Source organism: Caretta caretta, chromosome 1, assembly GCF_965140235.1.
Source record: "Caretta caretta isolate rCarCar2 chromosome 1, rCarCar1.hap1, whole genome shotgun sequence".
Classification (NCBI taxonomy): Eukaryota; Metazoa; Chordata; order Testudines; family Cheloniidae; genus Caretta; species Caretta caretta.
The window spans coordinates 16,152,374-16,172,533 of NC_134206.1; the positions used below are offsets into that span (position 1 = coordinate 16,152,374).

The window sequence follows — 20,160 nt, forward strand, 5'->3', positions numbered from 1 at the left end:
CTGTGAGGTAAGGGGTGAATGTGAACGGGGACATTCTCGTTCAGACCTGGGGCGCCTTTTTCCAGTTTAGCTGATGTGACTTTGGAAGAGGGTTAAGTAAATAAATCCACAAAACAAGGCTCTTGCTGGGTTTAGCTTCCAAGAGAAGGTTTGATGCCGCACTGGAGTTTTGTGGGGGGTATTTTCCAGCCCGCCTGCTGGGCTGTTTGGGCTTCAGCTGAATCGTCACATGGGGGTTCAGTTCAGAGTAGGTCACCCTCTCTTTCTCCCAGGCCAACTCAGAGGCGCGTTGGGTGCCTGCCTGGCCAGGCCCATCCACTCTCTTTAGCCATTCCTGTGCTACATGCATAAGCGTCACTAACAATCTTGTTTCGGGCCTGGTGATGATCAGAGGAAATTGTACTTCAAACTGGGGGGTTCTGAGGTCTCCTCTAGTGCTGTCCCTTATTAAGAGGTTGCCTGCAGCGACACTGTTTCCTCGCAGAGTATTTTCTGCCTCTTTGTTGGCAGCAAAACCAGTGGAATTACACTGGATGCTGGGGGCTTCAGTGTTTGTTCCCTCAGTGACCTCAGATCACATATGATCAGGGTACAAGTCGGAGCTGCCTGCACCACAAGGCCTAGCTGGGGTCTGAACTCCAGACAGGCCATCACCCACTCAAATGTCATCACCAGTTGGAAGGATTTTGCATTTGGAATTGAGCCGACAGGTAACATCTGTCTCTGCTGTAGCACTGCTGGGGCTCCAGGGCTAATGGCCGTCTGAGCTGGTGGAGTTCACCCAATCAAGTCAGTCTGTTGTCCAGATTTACCCTATACTTGGGCTCGGCTTAACTGACAGTACAAATAATAATGCCTCGGCCTAAGCTTTCTCCCCTATCTTGACTGTCCCCTACAGAATCTCTTCTGGCCTAGTGCCTACAGTCCCCACTTCTCCAATACCTGGTGAGTGACTAAGCTGACCGTGGGGTCCTAGCATCTGCTGTCAGGGTGGATCATGAGATGAATTCTGCTGCTCTGTTGCAGCCAGTAATGTCCGCGCCTAGGACTCGGACACAGAGGGTCCGATTCTCCTCTCACCTCCCCTAATGTAAATCAGCACTAAAGTCAACAGCTCACACCAGAGTCATGCCCAGCGGGACCTAAGAAGATGCCATTTTTTTACAGCCACCTGTGTCAATGTAACTGCATTTCAATCCGTTTCGTGTTAAACTGCTGCAGGCCCCGTACGCCAGTCAGGCGTGTTTGCCGGGTGCTTTGCCCTTCCTCTGAAGCCACTGTCATTGGCCAATAGCGGAGATGGGATATTGGGATAGGAGAACCATTGAAGCAGACTCCCCTCCCCCCTCCCAATTTCTAACAGGCTCCACGACACTCTAATATTCCCTGATTAGTGCTGGTGCATTAGAGCTGGAGGCAGGAGTTTCTTTTCCAGGACAAGTGAATAATCCATTGTTCCCCCAACTAACACAGGTCATCCCAGACTGGAAGGAACAGGAGTGGAATGCCGAAAAACCAGAGAACTATGCCGGGATTTTCCACTTCCAGTTCTGGCGATTCGGTGACTGGGTGGACGTGGTGATAGACGACCGCCTGCCGACACTTCACAATCAGCTCATCTACTGCCACTCCAACTCCAAGAACGAGTTCTGGTGCGCACTGGTGGAGAAGGCCTATGCCAAGTAGGTATACGAGCCGGAGCCATCGAGGCTGAACTGCAGCCCTGCCTGGTGCTCTGTGTACTTAGCTCTGTGGGAAGCAGTATGGCCTAGTGGACAGAGCACTGGCCTGGGACTTGGAAGCCCTAGGTTTGAGTCCTGGCTCTGCCACAGGCCTGTTGGTGGACTTTGGTAAGTCCTTTTCTGTGCCCCTGTTTGTCCCATCAGGAAAATGGGAATGATAATACTGACCTGCTTTGTCAAGTGCTTTGAGATCTGCAGATGACAAATGCCATATAAACAGGGTAGCCAACTTTCTAATTTCTGAAAACCAGACTGCCCTGCCCCACCTAGTCCCCTGAGGCCCCATCCACTGCCCCGCCTCTTCCCCTGAGGTCCACCCCTTTGCCCACCTCTTCCCCCGAGGCCCTGCCCCGGCTTGCTCCTGTCGCATCACTCACTGCTCTCCTCCCTCCTGCTCTCCTGTGACTAGAGCCTCTCCACCTTCCTTCTTCCTGCTTTCTCCCCCAGGTGGGCTCCCTCTGCTCCGGGGCTGGGACAGGAGCTGCAGCCAGATGAGGAGCCTGCAGCCTGCCTGCCCGCCCATGAGATGCAGATAGGAGGCGGCCCTGGCTGAGCAGGGACTGGCACGGGTTGATGAGCCAACACCTCCCCCACAATGCCTGCAGCCCGCAGTAATCTGACTTTTGGTGTCCAGTCAGTACATCTGACCGGACACTGCCAGGTCCCCTTTTAACCTGCCTTTCCGGTCAAAAACTGGACACCTGAAAACCCTATGTATAAAAGCTAGGTATGGTTATTATTGATCATGAGTCCTTACTTTGTAAAGTTCTGTATCTATCCCTGGCGAAGGGAGGCACTGGCAAACTTTTCCTTACAGGTCAAGGGTGATTGTCATCTTCCCTGGAGTGGATGAGCTTGCTAAAAGTTTGGAACTATTTTAATGGACCATCACATTTAGTGGAACCTAGTAGAGTCCCTCTGAATTTCAGAAAGGGGTGGGGAGCATTTTGCAGTCAAGCCCCCACTGCATTTTGCAGTCAAGCCCCCACCCTTCCCAGTTCTGGTTCCAGGTTAGATCTAAAAAAGTGAGCAGGGGGTTGTTTGCCGTGATAGCCTTGAATGCAGCCAAAATCTCAGGAGAACTGCTGATCTCATGACACTGTCAAGATGGCAGCATCCTCGTCGGCTCCGCTGTGACAAATCCAAACCTGGGAACTAGCCCTAACGTGGCCTTGCACTGAATCCGAGCCGCATGCTAATTCTGATCGGGACCCACTGCAGGCACCCCTCCTGCAGTGAATATGGGGGCTCCCAGCACTCAGAGGGAGTCTGGATGGTGCTGAAAGCAGCTGGTGCAGGATGTGTGCTACTGCTCCCCGTCCTGCTCTCCCCACCTCCCGGAAATCACCTTGAAGCTCTTGCAACTGCTGATTGCGCCTGGTGACCCCAAGTGGCCCAAGGCCTAGAGATGCTTTTTACTATTCAATCCTTTTCCCCACTGCTGCTGGCTCCATCTGTCTCTCCCAGCATGGACTCCCATCCTCCCCGCCCCCGTGCTCCTCATCTCACTCTCCTGATGCCCTCTCCACCTGGCCATCCAACCTTTCCCTGCCAGTTCTTGTCCCCCCGTGTCATGTAGGGAGCTTACAAGGTGAATCGAGGAGGATTTGCAGCATCTGAGAAGGCAGGACTCCTAAGCAAGCGCACCGGCTCGACTCTCCACCCAGAAGCCCTTTCTCTGGCCGCCCTGCTCCTGACCCCACCTCTAAAGCCTTAAAACAGCCCCATTCCAGGCAACGCCCAACTAGAAATGTTTCCAGAGGGTAAAACTCACTTTGTTCTTCCTGCCATAACGATGGGGTCTCTGTGTAAATGCAATTGGCAGCTAGCTAATCACTGCAGCTGGTTGATTCCTGCCTGTTGGAACATGTATATAAAACACCCCCGTAGGTGCATGGCAGTGGAGAGGTACAGGTGAGGCCTCCATGCAAGGTTGCAAACCAGAGCAGAGCCTTTACATCTCCTGGAGTTTGCCCAAACACACTTAGCCCAAAGTTTTTGCCCCTAATTTTTGCCGTCAGTGTAATGGTTTCTCCCTTGAATAGAGAGTGAGTTCATCATAGCAGAGGCCTCAGTTCTGTCCACATCTGCACTCTGCATCGGTATCACTCCTTTGGCTTCGGCCATTACTCCTGCTGCACACCAGTGTAAGTGAGATCAAACTCAGGCCCAGAAGCTCCAGTTTCCTGGGCTCTAACAGATCCTTTTAGCTGGGAGGCATGACACTAGCCCAGGGACCTGGAGACTTCGGTCTTAGACACAAGATGAAAACTACTGTCTCCGCACCACACCCACTCCCATTTCCCAGACATAGATGGTTACCAGCCTCTTCATTCTGGCTAAGAAGGAAACAGCAGCCCACTCTCCCAATAGCCTCCTGGCTCTCCCATTAGGGGACTTGTTACTATAGAGGCCGGGAAGTCTATTCTTCTTACTGCCACCTTAAGTTAACGTCATCTCCGCCATCTGCTCAAAACTTGCCCAGCTACAGGATCCAAGTCATTTGGGGGCTGGAGCGTCCTGGAGTGCCCCAGCACAGTGAATTCTGACGCTGTCACCTGTCCACTGGCCCCGCCACTGAATATTTCCCACCTTGGTATCAGTGGCGTAGCTAGGACAGGAAAACTGGGTGGGTGGCAGTGACATGGGGGCTACCTCCCCCCATGGTACCGGAGGTGGATTATGAATTTGTGGGGCCCTGGGCCAGGACAAGTGGGGGCCCCTCCCCACCCCTTCCGCCTGCAGTGGCCCCCGTGCTCCTGTCGGGAAATGAGGCCAGGCGTGAGGGCTTGCCCTGCTCCACCTGCCTGGCGCTCCTGCCAGGGAGCAGGGTCTGGGCGTGGGGGCTTGCCTCACTCCTCAGCAGGAGCGGTAGGTGGAGTGGGGCAAGCCGCTGCAACCCCGCCCTGCTCCCCTGGCGCGGGGCGCCCATTTTTCCAGGGCCCCACAATTGGCCAGGGCCCTGGGGCATGGCCCGTTGGCCCAGTGGCTAATCTACCACTGGCTCAGACCCCTAGCTGGGGCTGGAGATCGGGGCAGCAGCGTGTGACACCGGCAGGAGAGGGACCCGACTGGACACTCAGCCAGGGTCCAGGAGTCCCAGCCTGTGGATTTGGGGGGCTCCGGCCCTGATTTGGGTGGGCCTGGATGCTAAGTGGGTGGGCCACGGCTCACTCATGGCTACGCCCCTGCTTGGTATGAAAACGAAATGCTTCCCCCGGGGCCTGTTGAAATGCTAGCAGTAAACCTCCTCTAGCAGTGTACCTCATCACAAGCTCAGAACTGAGGACTGGTTCATCCCAATACTTTGTCATTATATCCAGATTGTTCTTAACGCACCCTGCACGATTTTAAGGTTTTGTGTCCAAATGGGGCAAAATTTGTGGTTTACCCAAGTTTTCTGCATGGAAGCAGGGGATGCTCAGCAGTTCTGTGTGATATTTCATTGACGTTTTGGCTAGAGAAGTTCAGATGGGACATATATCCATCTGGATCAAAACCAGGCAACATTTGGGGGAGCCCCTAGGAAGTAAAATTGACACCTTTCAGTCCGCTCCAGCTGTTACTAGCTTTTGATCAAGATTCCTTGCGAGGGGAGAAAACGCTCCCGTAGAACTGAACGTGTTGAACAGCCCTGTGCTGTGTTTGACAACAGCAAACATGATAATTGTGCTTTGCAACTTCCGTCCCGAGATCTCAAAGCGATGAGCAAGTGAAAACTCACCAAACCCCCCTACAATGTAGGTTTTAGTGTCTTCATTTTACAGGCATTGAAACAGGTGCTCAGAGATCAAGGACAATATTTTCAAACCTGCATGCCTGATGTTAAGCACCTATAGGATCATCCTGAGTTTCAGAGGCATTGAGGAACCACTATTCCCGCTGAATTCAACGTTGGCCTGTGTGACTTGCTGGGTAGTTCAAGGAAGTTTGAGGCAGAGCTTGGGATAGAGCCTAGGTCTAGGGACCCCACTCCTGTACCTTACACCCCACAACCATTTGCTGCTATTAATTACAAGGGAATGGTTGCTAGGAGGAGAATCTTGGCCCATGGCTTCAGTTCAGATGAAGACCAAACACTGCTGCTTATCCAAACTTGTGCAGGGCTGGCCACACAGAGAGACTTCTCATACTCCTCACTTCTGCTTGAGCCAGAAATGGAGTGGAAACAATCATTCAGCATTTTCTGCCCCAGCTCATGAGAAATCCAAGGGAAGGGAAGTCGATCAAACCTCTTTGAAACTCAGGAAAGTTTTGGCCGGAGATTTTCATGAAGATTTGGTGGTGGTTGGTAGCTGAGTTATTATTTTAGTAAGGTAGCATCCTTGGGATCGGGGCCCCATTGGAGAAGACAGTCCTTGCAAAGGGGAGTGGGTAGGGAAACAACATGCAAGTAAACAAATCTGATGAAGGATGGGCCCAGCTTTGTTAGCTACGTGTGTGTGGTTTGGGGTTTGGTTTGTCTTTTTAACTGGGGGCAGAGGCAAGGAGGAGGGAAGACGGACAGTCGCAGTGAAAAGCTGCTTGACCACCCCTGTTTAATACACAAACCAGTCGAGGTTCACCCAGTCCTGGAAATGCTGACAGAGCCCAGCCTGGGAGGCATTATTGGGAATGTACCATGCTCTGTACCATGCTCCAACCCTCTCCTAGAGCCCCGTGACTGCTGCTAACCTCCACACGTGCTGTCTTCGTTCCTCCCCTCTTGCAGGCTGGCCGGGTGTTACGAGGCGCTAGACGGAGGCAACACGGCGGATGCACTAGTAGATTTTACTGGCGGCGTCTCTGAGCCCATCGACCTGATGGAAGGGAACTATGTTAACGATGAAGCCAAACGAAATCTCCTCTTTGAGCAAGTGCTGAAGGTCCACAACAGGGGAGGGCTCATCAGCTGCTCCATCAAAGTAAGACGTGTTGCTGTTGTGGTTTGTCTGGTAGCCACACTGAGAGGTCCCAGTCAGGGATCAGCTGGGCTCTACACACACACACACACACACACACACACACACACACACACACACACACACACACACACACACACACACACACACACACACACACAGTGCAGTGCAGTGCAGTGCAGTGCAGTGCAGTGAAAGGATGGTCCCTGCCTCAAAGAGCTGACAATCCGGGTAGATAGTGTGAGCCTGCCGTAGATCTCTCTGCCGCCGGAGCGACGCCTGATCTTCCCCTGGGAGATCAGAATTGGGCCCCTTTGTGAGCAGACACGTAAGGGAGAATTTTATTTTCGGAGTCCCTATGGCAGTGCGTCTGGGCTGGTTTACACAAGGATGGGCTGATTTGCCGTGCGTCTGGGCTGGTTTACACAAGGATGGGCTGATTTGCCGTGCATCTGGGCTGGTTTGCTTTCAACCCGCTATGGATGTGGTCACTTGGTCACTTGCGATGCTAGTGCTTCCTGGGTTCGCCCGTGATAACGGAACCCCTCTCCCGACGTCCCGTGCACGTGTGTCGTAACAGATTGTAGAGCCTGGAGAAGGGACAGTCTGTGTACGGGATCTGGCCCACCCCCCTGCTTTTTTGCAAACGAATGCTTGTTCCCTACAGTGTATTCTCCAGCCTGGGTGCTATTTTAACTGTCTCGGGTGCTGAGCATCCAGCATGTCCCTCAGGAGACTGTGTCACAGTCGGACTGCGTCAGGGTTCCCTGATAGCCAGCACTCACCTCCCTTCGCTCGATTTCCCCCCGCAGGACATTCGGCTTTCCCACTCCCCTCCTTCTGGAGCTGCAGATTGTAATGGGGCAGCTCTTCCACCGGGGATCCACATGCAGTGGGAGCCCTTTGCTCGGTGCAGAAGGAGACCCCCAGCCGCCTCTTTGGCACCGTCCCTCCCTACCTTCCTGGGGTTCCATGGAGGGGCTCGCCCTGGGTTTGGGGATCTGCACAGGGAGGCGACAGGGGCAGAACTAAGGAAGTAAAATCTCCCCTGCCCCACAGCCACACGCAGCCTGCTAGGAAAAGTTCTTACAGCCCCAAGCTGAGTTACCTTCCACAAGCACCTCCATGCTGAGAGAAAACCCTTGATGTGGGGGGGAGGGGTGGGCTGGGAGGCAGCCATAGCTAGGGAGACCCTGGTAATGCAGGTCCCAGAGTGAGTTCAGAGGCCTCTTGCCTTCTGGAGACCCCCAGAGCTGTGAGGATCTGTTGGTTCATCTCCGGCTGGGGTGCAGGAGACAGCAAGTCTGTGGGGATGCGAACTTCCAGCTGCTTCTTTGCCAAGATGTAAATTTCTCATTCACACCCTTTTTCCCACCAAAGAATGGCCACGTGACCAGGTGATAGTCCATCTGATTTTGTTGACACCTGGCTGAGCCGTCAGTTTGCCTTTTGTCTATGAGGAACTGGTTTGTACCTGCTTTTCTAAACTTGGAATATGTCTCAATAATGTTATACAGTAGAATCTCATAACTTTACGTACAATGTAAAGGGTGACAAAAATGACTAGGGATATGGAACAGCTTCCATATGAGAAGAGATTGATAAGTCTGGGACTTTTCAGCTTGGAAAAGAGATGACTAAGGGGCGATATGATAGAGGTCTATAAAATCATGATTAGTGTGGAGAAAGTAAATAAGGAAGTGTTATTTACTCCTCATAACACAAGAACTAGGGGTCACCAAATGAAATTAATAGGCAGCAGGTTTAAAACAAACAAAAGTAAGTATTTCTTCACACAACGCACAGTCAACCTGTGCAACTCTTTGTCAGAGGACCTTTTGAAGGCCAAGACTGTAACAGGGTTCAAGAAAGAACTAGATAAATTCATGGAGGATAGGTCCATTAATGGCTATTAGCAAGAATGGGCAGGGATGGTATCCCTAGCCTCTGTTTGCCGGAAGCTGGGAATGGGCGACAGGATGGATCACTTGATGATTACCTGTTCTGTTCATTCCCTCGGGAGCACCTGGCATTGGTCAGTGTCAGAAGACTGGATACTGGGCAAGATGGACCTTTGGTCTGACCCCGTATGGCCGTTCTTATGTTAATGTTGCTACTCATATTTTACCAGGACAATAATGAACAGCATATTATGAGTTTTCAAATGATACTTCACAAGGCTTACTTTGTGCAAAATCCATTATAGTTTTGTAAACAGGGTGAACATAGTGATACGGACCATCACAGGAATATAACCTTCCTGGAGCTGAAAGCCCCGGCCCTGGGGCTCTGCTTTGTGTTTCCCTGGCCAGGCCACCACAGCAGCTGACATGGAAGCCCGCCTGGACTGCGGTCTTGTCAAAGGACACGCCTATGCCGTGACGGACGTGCGGAAAGTCCGTCTGGGCCACGGCCTGCTGGCCTTCTTCAAGTCGGAGAAGCTGGATATGATCCGGATGCGGAACCCCTGGGGGGAGAGGGAGTGGAACGGCCCATGGAGCGACACGTGAGTAAAGCTGGGGCAAGGGGGCCTGGAGGGGGTCGCCAGCCAGCCACCCACCAGCGTTCCTCAGCCGAGATCCTGTGTGTTTGTGGGGTCTGTGGTGTGACGAGGGGTGTTATGGGCAGATGGGATGGACTGTCTGGTGAAACTCGGGGCCCTTCGCTATTCGAAAATGTTTCTGATGCCACTTGATGTCTCAGCCAAGCAATGGGCAGTTTGGCTTCTCCAATACTCATGTACACAGGCCCTTTCCTGAGCAGGCCGGGCGCTGGCTTCGGGGGCTGTTTGCGATGGGATTGCGAAGAGCTGAACGCTCTCCCTGGGGCCCAGCAGACTTTATATGGTTCATCAAGGGTCTAGTGGATGTTATGGGCCAGATCCTCAGCCTGTTTACACCCAGCGCTGCTGAAGAGGGAGTAGAGGGTGGCTTGAAGTCACCTTTTGGCTCCCCCAGTCCAGGGCTAGGCAAGGTGGCCCCCAGTAGGACTCCACCTACGGCACCTTAGAGCTGGCGAGAATTGTGGGAGAATTGCATGCTCTGCCCTGGCACACCCCACCCCGATGCCCCCTCCGTGGAGGTAGGGGGCGCAAGTGATGTAGAGACAGCATAGATCTATCCCCCCCACACATTGTGTCATGGGGAAACCTCAGCTGCCCCTTTCTGGGCAGCTTTCCAGCTGCTTTGTGCTGCTGAGGCTGGTGCTGGAGCCTCGGATCTGGCCCTGCTGGGTTAGCCAAGCAGCTCTGCCGTGCTGCTCGTGGAATCTGTTCGCCCCACTGGTGGAGCCTGAGGTGGGTGCTCTACCTGCGTCAGCCAGACAGCGCAAGTTCAAGTTTGCAAGCTCGTCTGGCACAGCTGGGGGGGTTTGCAAACTCTGGGGGCCAGATCCCCAGTCTGGCCAATGTGCGCTCTGCTCAGGGCACAGGGAGGGGAGGGAAATGTTAGATCTAAGCCACTTACCCACTCCCCTGATCCTTGGGGATTGAACTAGCCCCCAGTATAATCTAGAGCAGCCCAGGGGCTATACAAGCTTTATGCCATCCAGCTGTCTATCCCCTTTGCTCCACTGGAGGGCTCAAATGTGGCTAAAGTCATGCACAGGCCTCGTTCCGCTCTCCCCCCCCTTTCCCCCCCACTCGGGGCAGATCCCCCAGGCTGAATAAAGAGCTGAACCCCCGGCATGTCTCCCCTTTTTCTCGCAGTAACGATTCCCTTCTGTTCCCCTCGGCAGCTCTGAAGAGTGGCAGAAGGTGAGCAAGAGCGAGAGAGAGAAGCTGGGGATGACAGTGGAAGACGATGGGGAGTTCTGGTGAGTCCCTGCTGGGTTTTCTACAATGTCAAGGGGAAGCTGTGTGGATTGATTACTCCCACCCAACCATTTCCCATTGAACTGGCATAGGACTCGCAGCACGTAACAAAGGGCGGTCTGAAAATAATCCAAGCCAGACAAGCTTCAGTGAAGGATCCAGTTCACAGCCTCGGGGGAACGCGTCAGACCACGTGGAGTTAGCTCTTTGTGACTGGAACCCTAGGCGAGCATGGCTCTTTGTCTCCCCCTAGTGGCTGGTCCGCATTCAGGGGTTTTCACTTGTCGTCCTTCACTCAAGCCATAGAAGCACGGGCTTTTAAGTAGGGCTGTCAATTAATAGCAGTTAACTCACGCAATTAACTCAAAAAAATTAATCGTGATTCATCATGGTTTTAATCGCACTGTTAGTCGACAGCATACCAATTCAAATTTACTCCGTATTTTTGAATGTGTTTCTACATTTTCAAATATATTGATTTCAATTACAACACAGAATACAAAGTGTGCATTATTCACTTTATCATTTTTACAGTGCAAACATTTGTAATAAAAATAATAATATAAACAAAAGAAATAGTATTTTTCAGTTCACCTCATACAAGTACTGTACTGCAATCTCTTTATCGTGAAAGTGTACCTTACAAATGTAGATTTTTTTTTTGTTACATAACTGCACTGAAAAACAAAACAATGTAAAACTTTAGAGCCTGCAAAGTCCTACTTCTTGTTCAGCCAGTCGCTAAGACAAAAAAGTTTGTTTGTATTTACGGGAGGTAATGCTGCCCGCTTCTGGTGTACAATGTCACCTGAAAGTGAGAACAGGCGTTTGCATGGCACTGCTGTAGCTGGCGTCACAAGACATCTACTTGACAGATGTGCTAAAGATTCACATGTCTCTTTATGCTTCAGCCATCGTTCCAGAGGACCATGCTTCCGTGCTGATAACGCTCATTAAAAAAACAATGTGTTAATTAAATTTGTGACTGAACTCCTTGGGGGACAATGAGCAGGGTATGTCTCCTGCTCTGTTTTACCTGCATGCTGGCATATAGTTCATCTTAGAGCAGTCTCGGATGAAGACCCAGCACATGTTGTTCGTCTTAAGAACACTTTCACTGCAGATTTGACAAAATGCAAAGAAGGTACCAATGTGAGATTTCTAAAGATAGCTACAGCACTCAACCCAGGGTTTAAGAATCTGAAGTGCCTTCCAAAATCTGAGAGGGATGAGTATTGCGGTCCAAATACAAGACAGAACAAGCTTTAAGCAAGCAAGCAGGCTGGTCTGCCGACGGGCTCATCCGCCTGTCAGCTTTTCCACCCTCTCCTTTATTTCTCTCTCTCCCCCCGCGCATTACATATTCCAACAGATAAAAGGAATACATTGGCTTTGTATAATATTCTTATTGACCAATATCTATCTACCGCATTCCTTGCTCTGGGGTCTTGAGCCCAGTCCTGGGAGGCTTCCCACGGTTCATGTCATCTGGGCGAGATTCCAAGGTTCATGCCCTTGAGAGGAGCCATGTGTGCACTGCTCCTGCACAACACTCCGGGTGTGCCCTGAATGTTGCCAAGTGCATGAACCTTGTATGAATGCTACAGATGAGGTGTGCAGCATGCTTTCAGAAGTCTTAAAAGAGCAACACTCCGATGTGGAAACTATAGAACCCGAACCACCAAAAAAGAAAATCAACCTTCTGCTGGTGGCATCTGACTCAGATGATGAAAGTGAACATGCACCGGTCCGCACTCCTTTGGGTTGTTATCGAGCAGAACCCATCATCAGCATGGACACGTTCTCTGGAATGGTGGTTGAGGCATGAAGGACCATACCAATCTTTAGCGCATCTGGCACGTAAATATCTTGCAACGCTGGCTACAACAGTGCAATGCAAACGCCTATTCTCACTTTGTATTCTATGTTGTAATTGAAATCAATATATTTGAAAATGTAGAAAACATCCAAAAATATTTAAATAAATGGTATTCTATTATTGTTTAACAGTGCAACTAATCGCAGTTATTTTTTTTAATCACTTGACAGCCCTACCTTTAAGTAGAGATTTTCAAAGGAGTCTTTCAATGGGATTTGGGTGCCTAACTCCTTAAGCACCTTTGGAAATCCAGCCTTAGCTCTGTAAGTGCTGGGTTCAAATCCTTCTGGTGTTCCACCTATAACAGACACAAGTAGTAGATAAATCATCCATACATGCATGGGAAGACAGGACTAGAACTCTGCTCCTTCAGCTCCAAAAACCGCAAGTCTCTGCCACTCGAGCTAAAGGATTGTTCTCATTGCTTTCTCTGAGAGCATGTCCCGTAGCCACTCTGTGGAGCACCAGCCACTAGAGGGCAGCATCACACACCCAGTACATAACAGCTGATCCCTGGCTGCTTGCCCGGTATTGGCCACACAACGTGAGCTGTGGGCACACGAGGCTCAGCCCTGCCAATAACCCCTTTCCTGTTGTAGGATGACATTTGAAGACTTCTGCAAATATTTCACCGACATCGTCAAGTGCCGTCTCATAAACACCTCCTACCTGAGCATCCACAAGACGTGGGAGGAGGCGGTGATGCGCGGGGCGTGGACGAGACACGACGAGCCCCTCAAGAACCGCTCCGGAGGCTGTATCAACCACAAAGCCACCTTCTTGCAGAACCCCCAGGTGAGACAGCAGAGAGGCGTGGAGAAGAGGACCTGCCAGGAATGGCCCGAGGCCTGGCAGGGTAACAAGGAGCCTGGTTGGGCCTTGGAGGCCAAAGTCTGGAGTGGCTTCCAGACTCCTAAACAGAGCAGCCAGCCATGGTGCTGTTCTGGGGTTAACCCCCTGCAATGTGCTTTTCTGTGCTTTTTGTCTCTGGCGCTGAGAGCTAGCCATTGGATTTTTGGCAAAGTGCATCAAAACCAAAGGAAACACGTCTGTGCACAACAAAGCCACTGCCTTTTGGAAACAAGAGGAAGCATGGTCCAGTGGTTAGAGCACTCGCACTAGACCTGGGTTCAAGTCCCTGCTCCGCCCAACTCCTTTGTACCTCAGTTCCCCATCTGTACAATGGGGATAATAGCACAGGGGTGTTGTGAGGATAAAAACATTACAAATTGTGAGGGGCTCAGATCCGAGAGTGATAGGATGCATAGATGAGATAAATCCTGTGCAACCCATGCTTGGGCCTTCCCAGACAGAGCCAGGTCAGACTGGGTGCTGAACTTCAGACACAAGTGCAAGTCCCCTTGGCATCAGGCTTAGTCCACTGAACACAGGTTCACTTGCTGGATTTAGACCCAGGTTATATCCAGAAGTAAGAAAGCTCATGCACCCCTCTTTGCACCACTCACCCCTTCTCTCCCTGCTCCCCCTCGCCATCAGCATGCCTTACAGAACAGGAGGCCTCTCACCTTTCCTCTCTCGGTTGTGTCATTACTTCTAGTACGCGTTTGATGTAAAAAAGGCAGAAGACGAAGTGCTAATCAGCATCCAGCAGAAACCAAAGAGGACCAGCCGCAGAGAGGGCAAAGGAGAGAACTTGGCCATTGGGTTTGAGATCCACAAGGTAAGCTGGGGTATGTACACTGTTGGCCTGAATGCTTGTTGCCTGGGTGCATTAGAGTGGGCAGATGGCTCAGGAAGCTTCCCCAGCAAACCCAAGCAGGACCCAGAATGCTGCTGTTGGTAGCACTCCCCTGTGCATAAGTAAGGGATAGATGGAAAGTCCAGCTGCCCCATGACATTAGGGGGCATGGTCATCTGAGTTGAAGGTGTTACTAGGCTCCTCCCCTCTCTGCAGCTGGTAGCACAGGGGGAGAGGAGGATTGCACCCTACACATGGTGTCACTGCTCTCGAGTGTGGGGTTCTCAGGCACAGATCGCTGATGTCAGCAACTCACACACACGGGAAGACAGTGCATTGCACAGACAGGGTCTGTGGTCACCAGATCTCTGGCCTGTCCTTGTAACTGAGGTCGGAGGAACCGAAGACCTGTAGTAGAAAAAGCACTGTGGGAAGACATGATAGAGGAGGGAGGATCCTAGAGAGAACAAGGCCAGGGATAATTGAAATCACTTTCTCCCAGAAACTGAAGGTACCTACACTTTAAGCCTGGCCTGGGTCATGTGGCAGTGGCCGGGAAATGACTAGTATTCCTGGGTGCCACTGGCTTAGTCACACCTGTCAGCATGAAAGCGGTAGGAGGGGGCACCAAGGGTGTTAGTATCAGAAAGATTGGGACACTGGGAGAGCTTTCAGAGAGGTAGGGCAGTAAATACACACACACACACACACAGCAAAGCAGAAGGGATAGCCCCTGCTAAATAGGAATGGTTGATCTGTTACCCTGAGCACTCAACCTCCCTTTAACCTACCTGGCGTGGTGCTCCATCTCTCGCTAGTAGCTAGACCACATAGAGTGGTTTATGAGTCTGCTCCTGTCTCTGCTGGAGCTGATGTTTTAGCTCAAGCTGCAGAGGCTTCTGCTTCTAGACCCGGACACCGTGGTTTCAGTCCCTGCAGATGCACCCACACGAGGGGCCATTATTCCATGGGTATTGAAAAGAGGGGCTGAGTATCCTGTTGTGATCTGTGCCCAGGTTGAACTGAACCGGAATTACAGGATGCACACCTTGCAGCAGCAAGTGGCCACCTCCATCTACATTAACTCCCGGAGCATCTTCTTGAGGACAGACCTGAAGGAAGGCCGCTATGTCATCATTCCAACTACCTTCGACCCGGGTCACATGGGAGAGTTTCTTCTCCGGGTTTTCACAGACGTGCCTGCAGATTGCAGGTAAGGAGCCCATCTTCTTATCCTCAGTGTCACGTGGCGAACTGGAACAGGGTAAACTCTCTGGGCTCCCATAAATGATCTGGAGGATGGTGTGGATTGCACCCTCAGCAAGTTTGCAGATGACACTAAACTGGGAGGAGAGGTAGATACGCTAGAGGGTAGGGATAGGATACAGAGGGCCCTAGACAAATTAGAGGATTGGGCCAAAAGAAATCTGATGAGATTCAACAAGGACAAGTGCAGAGTCCTGCACTTAGGATGGAAGAATCCTATGCACCGCTACAGACTAGGGACCGAATGGCTCAGCAGCAGTTCTGCATTAAAGGACCTAGGGGTTACAGTGGACAAGAAGTTGGATATGAGTCAATAGTGTGCCCTTGTTGCCAAGAAGGCCAATGGCATTTTGGGATGTATAAGTAGGGGCATTGCCAGCAGATCGAGGGACGTGATCGTTCCCCTCTATTTGGCATTGGTGAGGCCTCATCTGGAGTACTGTGTCCAGTTTTGGGCCCCACACTACAAGAAGGATGTGGAAAAATTGGAAAGAGTCCAGCGGAGGACAACAAAAGTGATTAGAGGACTGGAACACATGACTTACGAGGAGAGGCTGAGGGAACTGGGATTGTTTAGTCTGCGGAAGAGAACAATGAGGAGGGATCTGATAGCTGCTTTCAACTACCTGAAAGGGGGTTCCAAAGAGGATGGCTCTAGACTGTTCTCAGTGGTAGCTGATGACAGAACAAGGAGTAATGGTCTCAAGTTACAGTGGGGGAGGTTTAGGTTGGATATTAGGAAATACTTTTTCACTAGGAAGGTGGTGAAACACTATAATGTGTTACCTAGGGAGGTGGTGGAATCTCCTTCCTTAGAAGTTTTTAAGGTCAGGCTTGCAAAGCCCTGGCTGGGATGATTTAGTTGGGGATTGGTCCTGCTTTGAGCAGGGGGTTGGACTAGATGACCTCCTGAGGTCCCTTCCAACCCTGATATTCTATGATTCTATGAACCCCTGCCCTGTCCCGAAGGAAGCTCTCAGTAAGGGCCTGTTGCAGGAGTGTTCTGGCACAATGTGACTTAGCAGGTGAATTTGCAGATCGCAAGCTGCTTAAGAACCTGATAGATGTTCGTGATCACAGGGCGACCTAGTGGGTTAATGACCCAGTGTGCAAACTAAGGTGTTTCTTAGTAAAACAAATGAGGAAGGGAAGGATGGCCCAGTGGTTAGGGCACTACTGGGGACTTGGGAGATTCCTAGGATTCCAATTTCAGTTCCCTGCTCTGCCACAGACTTCCTGTGCGACCTTGAGCCAGTCGCTTGGTCTCTCTGTGCCTGAGTGTCCCATCTGTAAAATGGGGATAAAAGCACCTCCCTACCTCACTGAGAGGATAATACGTTAAAGATGGGGAGGTGCTCACATGCTCGGGTGAGGGGCACCATGTCAGTACAATAGCTAGCTCAGTAGAAGGAGCTTGCTCCTTATGTGAGGAATAAATCCATGCTCCACAACTAACATGTGCCCTGTCCTAGAATTTGCACTTTCTTTCGCCCTTATTTTTATTCTCTGCAAGAAAGAAAGAAAATGGCAAGGAAGGTAGGGCGGGAGTGAGGTGTAAATTCTGCCAGACTCATTGCAGGTTGTACAGGGATTGGGGGATTCCTGGGGGTATTTTCTTTTCTCTCCCCATTTCCCAACTGCTAAGTTGCAAAGCAGCGCGTGTTTAATGTGGTGTGGAAACAAAGTGACCTCACTCGGCCTTCCCCATCCTCTGCCCTTCCAGTCACCAAACCCGCACAGAGTTTGCAGTGGGCTTCCTTTCAGTGGGGACCCAACTGGCCAGCCAGCCGTGTGTACCTCACTCCCTCCTCCAGAAGCATCTGGAGCAATATCCAGATCTGCCTCAGAATGCCACGCAACAGGGCTCTGCTCAGAGGCACCAACTTCTACTGTGCCGGGGAGAGCTCAACCCCCGCTTTGCCCCAGGCCCTGCCCCCACTCCACTCCTTCCCCAAGGCCCCACCCCTGCCCCACCTCCTCTCCACCCCCACCCTGCCTCTTCCCGCCCTGTTCCACCCCCTCCCCCGAGTGCACCCCGCCCTTGCTTCTCCCGAGGAACAGCTGATCGTGGGTGGCACTGGGATAGAGGGGGAGGTGCTGATTGGTGGGGCCGCTAGCGGGCAGGAGGCGCTGTGGGGAGGAGCAGGCGCAGATCAGGGTGGCTGTGGGTGGGTGCTCCAGCCCCGTAGCACCCACGGAATCGGTGCCAACGGCTCTGCTGTTAGAAAGAGCCATTAGCTCTGAGAGCCCAGGCGTGTCTGACATGACATCTCCCTTGCTGTTGATTCCCCACGCAGAGAGCTGACCTTGGACGAGCCTCCTCGCACCTGCTGGAGTGGAATGTGTGGCTATCCACAAGTGGTGTCCCAGGTCCATGTCCTGGCAGCAGCTGGGCTGAAGAACCAGGATTTCCAAGGAGGTACTGGCCGTTTTATTGCTTGTTCTGTGCTCACTGAGGGACTGGGAACCAATGTTGAGCTTTGGTTTTGTTCGAAGGAGAGTAGGACCAAGTCCTTTGTTTTCAGATCATGTTCCAGGGCCTCCAGCACATGCTGATGATCCAACAGGGGCTAAGGCAGAGTACCATGGGGACGGGTGCCTTCAAAATACAAGAGATGGATCGGATTTGGCCCAGTGGTTTATTTCACAGAGACCCATTTGGAAGACAGGATGGAGAGGGACCTTCTGGGTCAATGATCCCAGTCCCCTGCCATTGCAGGCATCATTCATAATACTCCTGCAGGATCGGTTCTCCACAGCCCTGCATCTTACGTGGTCACATACCCCTGTGCAGCATGGGTGTATGATTACCCGAGGTGCCAGGCAATGGAGAATCAGACCCACGACCTCCCCTGGAGATATGGGTCAGGGAGCCAGAGGGTTCCAATGATAGAGTGAAGTCGCTGTTAGAAAATCAGCAGAAGAGGAGCATCTTGTGAGACTCACTCTAGACACTCGCAAGGGCTCCGTAAAGATCAAAAGGCCTCTATGGGTGTCAAGGCTTTCACAGGTGGTAGCCGTGCTGAGATCCTGGGACACTAACAGAATGGCTCTGCATAGATTTAGAGTCACCGCATCACCCTGCCCTGTAAGGCACGATCACGGAAAGGACATTGCAGAAGGCTGGAGGCGTACGAGAGATAACAGGCAGCACGTTACACAGTGCATAATCACACTCAAAATCACGGGCTGCAAGGCGTTACGGAGACGGATGGTTTAGCGAGATCGAAACAAAGGGTCAGACGCTGTTCGTCACTAAGCCTGGCCTTTGCAATTCCAGAAGGGAAGTTACACAGGCTCAAAGTGGTTACAGGGTTACAGAGCATGTATCTCTGCATAGCTGGCAGGTGCATGGTGGGGAGGGTGCTGGGAGGTTCATGTGGCTTTTTTAAAGCATCAGGTCTAGGCCCTTGCCAGGGTACTGAACTGCTTGCCTCCCGCCTCCTCTATCCTTTGGGGATGGGCAGTGGATTCTCCAGAGGCGTGCACCTTCTCTTGGCACTTTGCCATTTTCAGGGCCTCTCATCAGGAAGACAGCAGTACTGCCCCCCCCCCCCCCCCCCCCCCTCTCCCAGAGTTGTGCTGGTGAGTCCTAGCTCCTTTCTTGGCTGCTAAAGAGAGAGACCTTGCAAGGGGCCTCCACCCCTCCACTCAGTTTCACCACTTACATCTGGATCAAGAAACCCTAGGATAATAGTGGCTGGGCGGGGGGAGAGGGGTGGCTTTTGCTAGTTCTGCTTTTAAAAGAAACACGGGAGCTGCTGTGGACGTTCATGACTTTTCCAGATTGGAACTCATCCTATCACAGCCCTTCTCACCACCTCTCTTGCCCTGACCGGTAATGAGTTCCCAGGCAATTTGCATCAAGGGCGTCCCTGGCAGGGCCTTGAGAAGGATCCTTGTGGCAAACCGGCTGTTCCAAGACTAACACGGCTCCTTCCTTGTGCTGTGAATGCTGCAAACAGCGCCCTTCTGGGCTCTCCAGCAGGGGCGTAGAGGGGTTTATCCGAGGCAGGTTTCTCCTCAGGGGAGAGCCAATGATTTGATGGCTCCCTACTCATAGAACCCATCAGCCTGAGTCGTCTCTCACTTACTCTGGTGTAAGCCAGGAGCAGTTCCACTTCACTGGCAGATGGAGTCAGTGGGCTGACTAGGGGGCTGGTCTGAGACGACGGAGAGCTGGGTTCTAGTCCCAGCTCTGCTCCTGGGCAAGTCACATCATCTCCGGGCTATTGCTTCCCCTTCCAGCCTTTTTCAGGCACTCCGCTACTGTGGCGATGAGCATGGTTACGAACCTTTAGAAATCAGGGGGATCAAGTCAGTGATGTGAACGGGAAATCCAGCCTGACATCTGGATCGTATGGTGTAGGGCTCCTTCGTCCTCATTCCCACCTGTGCTCTGGTTTTCACGGATAACCAGTTTCCTGGGATCCCATGCTGCTGTTCTAAAGACGTGCTCTGTTGGAGAAGGAAATCAACCAACAGAGCCTCTTCTACACCCTTCGAGATCTTGGCTCTGAAGAACTGGGTCCCAGGTACAGTGTGATTAGGCGGCTGCAAGGTGGAGACTTTTACACCAAGATGCCACCTGCAGCCTCTGGAATGGCATTTCCCTGCTGTATTCCAGCTGTTCCACTGCTTCAAGCCGCAAAGCATGCTGCCCTCTGAGTAGATGTGAGATCACTGAGATCAGGGCAGAGCAATACCAGCAGCAGCGTGTCCTCCACACTCAGCAATTCATGTGCATTGGTGGTTCCCAGGGCAGTTGTGTGTCTCCTGTCTCCCAACCCTTCCCAGACATTTGGGGTCAGTGATTTATGGGTGGAATTTGGCTCTGGCTGGTGGAAAATGAGGCTTTCATG

The 20,160-nt window shown here is 51.9% G+C and overlaps 1 protein-coding gene across 2 annotated transcripts in view; it reads left to right on the forward strand.

Annotated features, from left to right (window-relative positions):
* CAPN5 (calpain 5) overlaps positions 1-20,160 on the forward strand; it is a 137,269-nt gene that overhangs the window by 100,115 nt on the left and 16,994 nt on the right. For both annotated transcript variants that reach the window (XM_048840187.2, XM_048840197.2), the window contains 8 exons: positions 1,474-1,682; positions 6,454-6,646; positions 8,956-9,149; positions 10,379-10,456; positions 12,933-13,128; positions 13,892-14,014; positions 15,049-15,245; positions 17,596-17,717. In XM_048840187.2, coding sequence (XP_048696144.2) covers positions 1,474-1,682; positions 6,454-6,646; positions 8,956-9,149; positions 10,379-10,456; positions 12,933-13,128; positions 13,892-14,014; positions 15,049-15,245; positions 17,596-17,717 — 1,312 coding nt within the window. The remainder of the gene's footprint in view (positions 1-1,473; positions 1,683-6,453; positions 6,647-8,955; positions 9,150-10,378; positions 10,457-12,932; positions 13,129-13,891; positions 14,015-15,048; positions 15,246-17,595; positions 17,718-20,160) is intronic.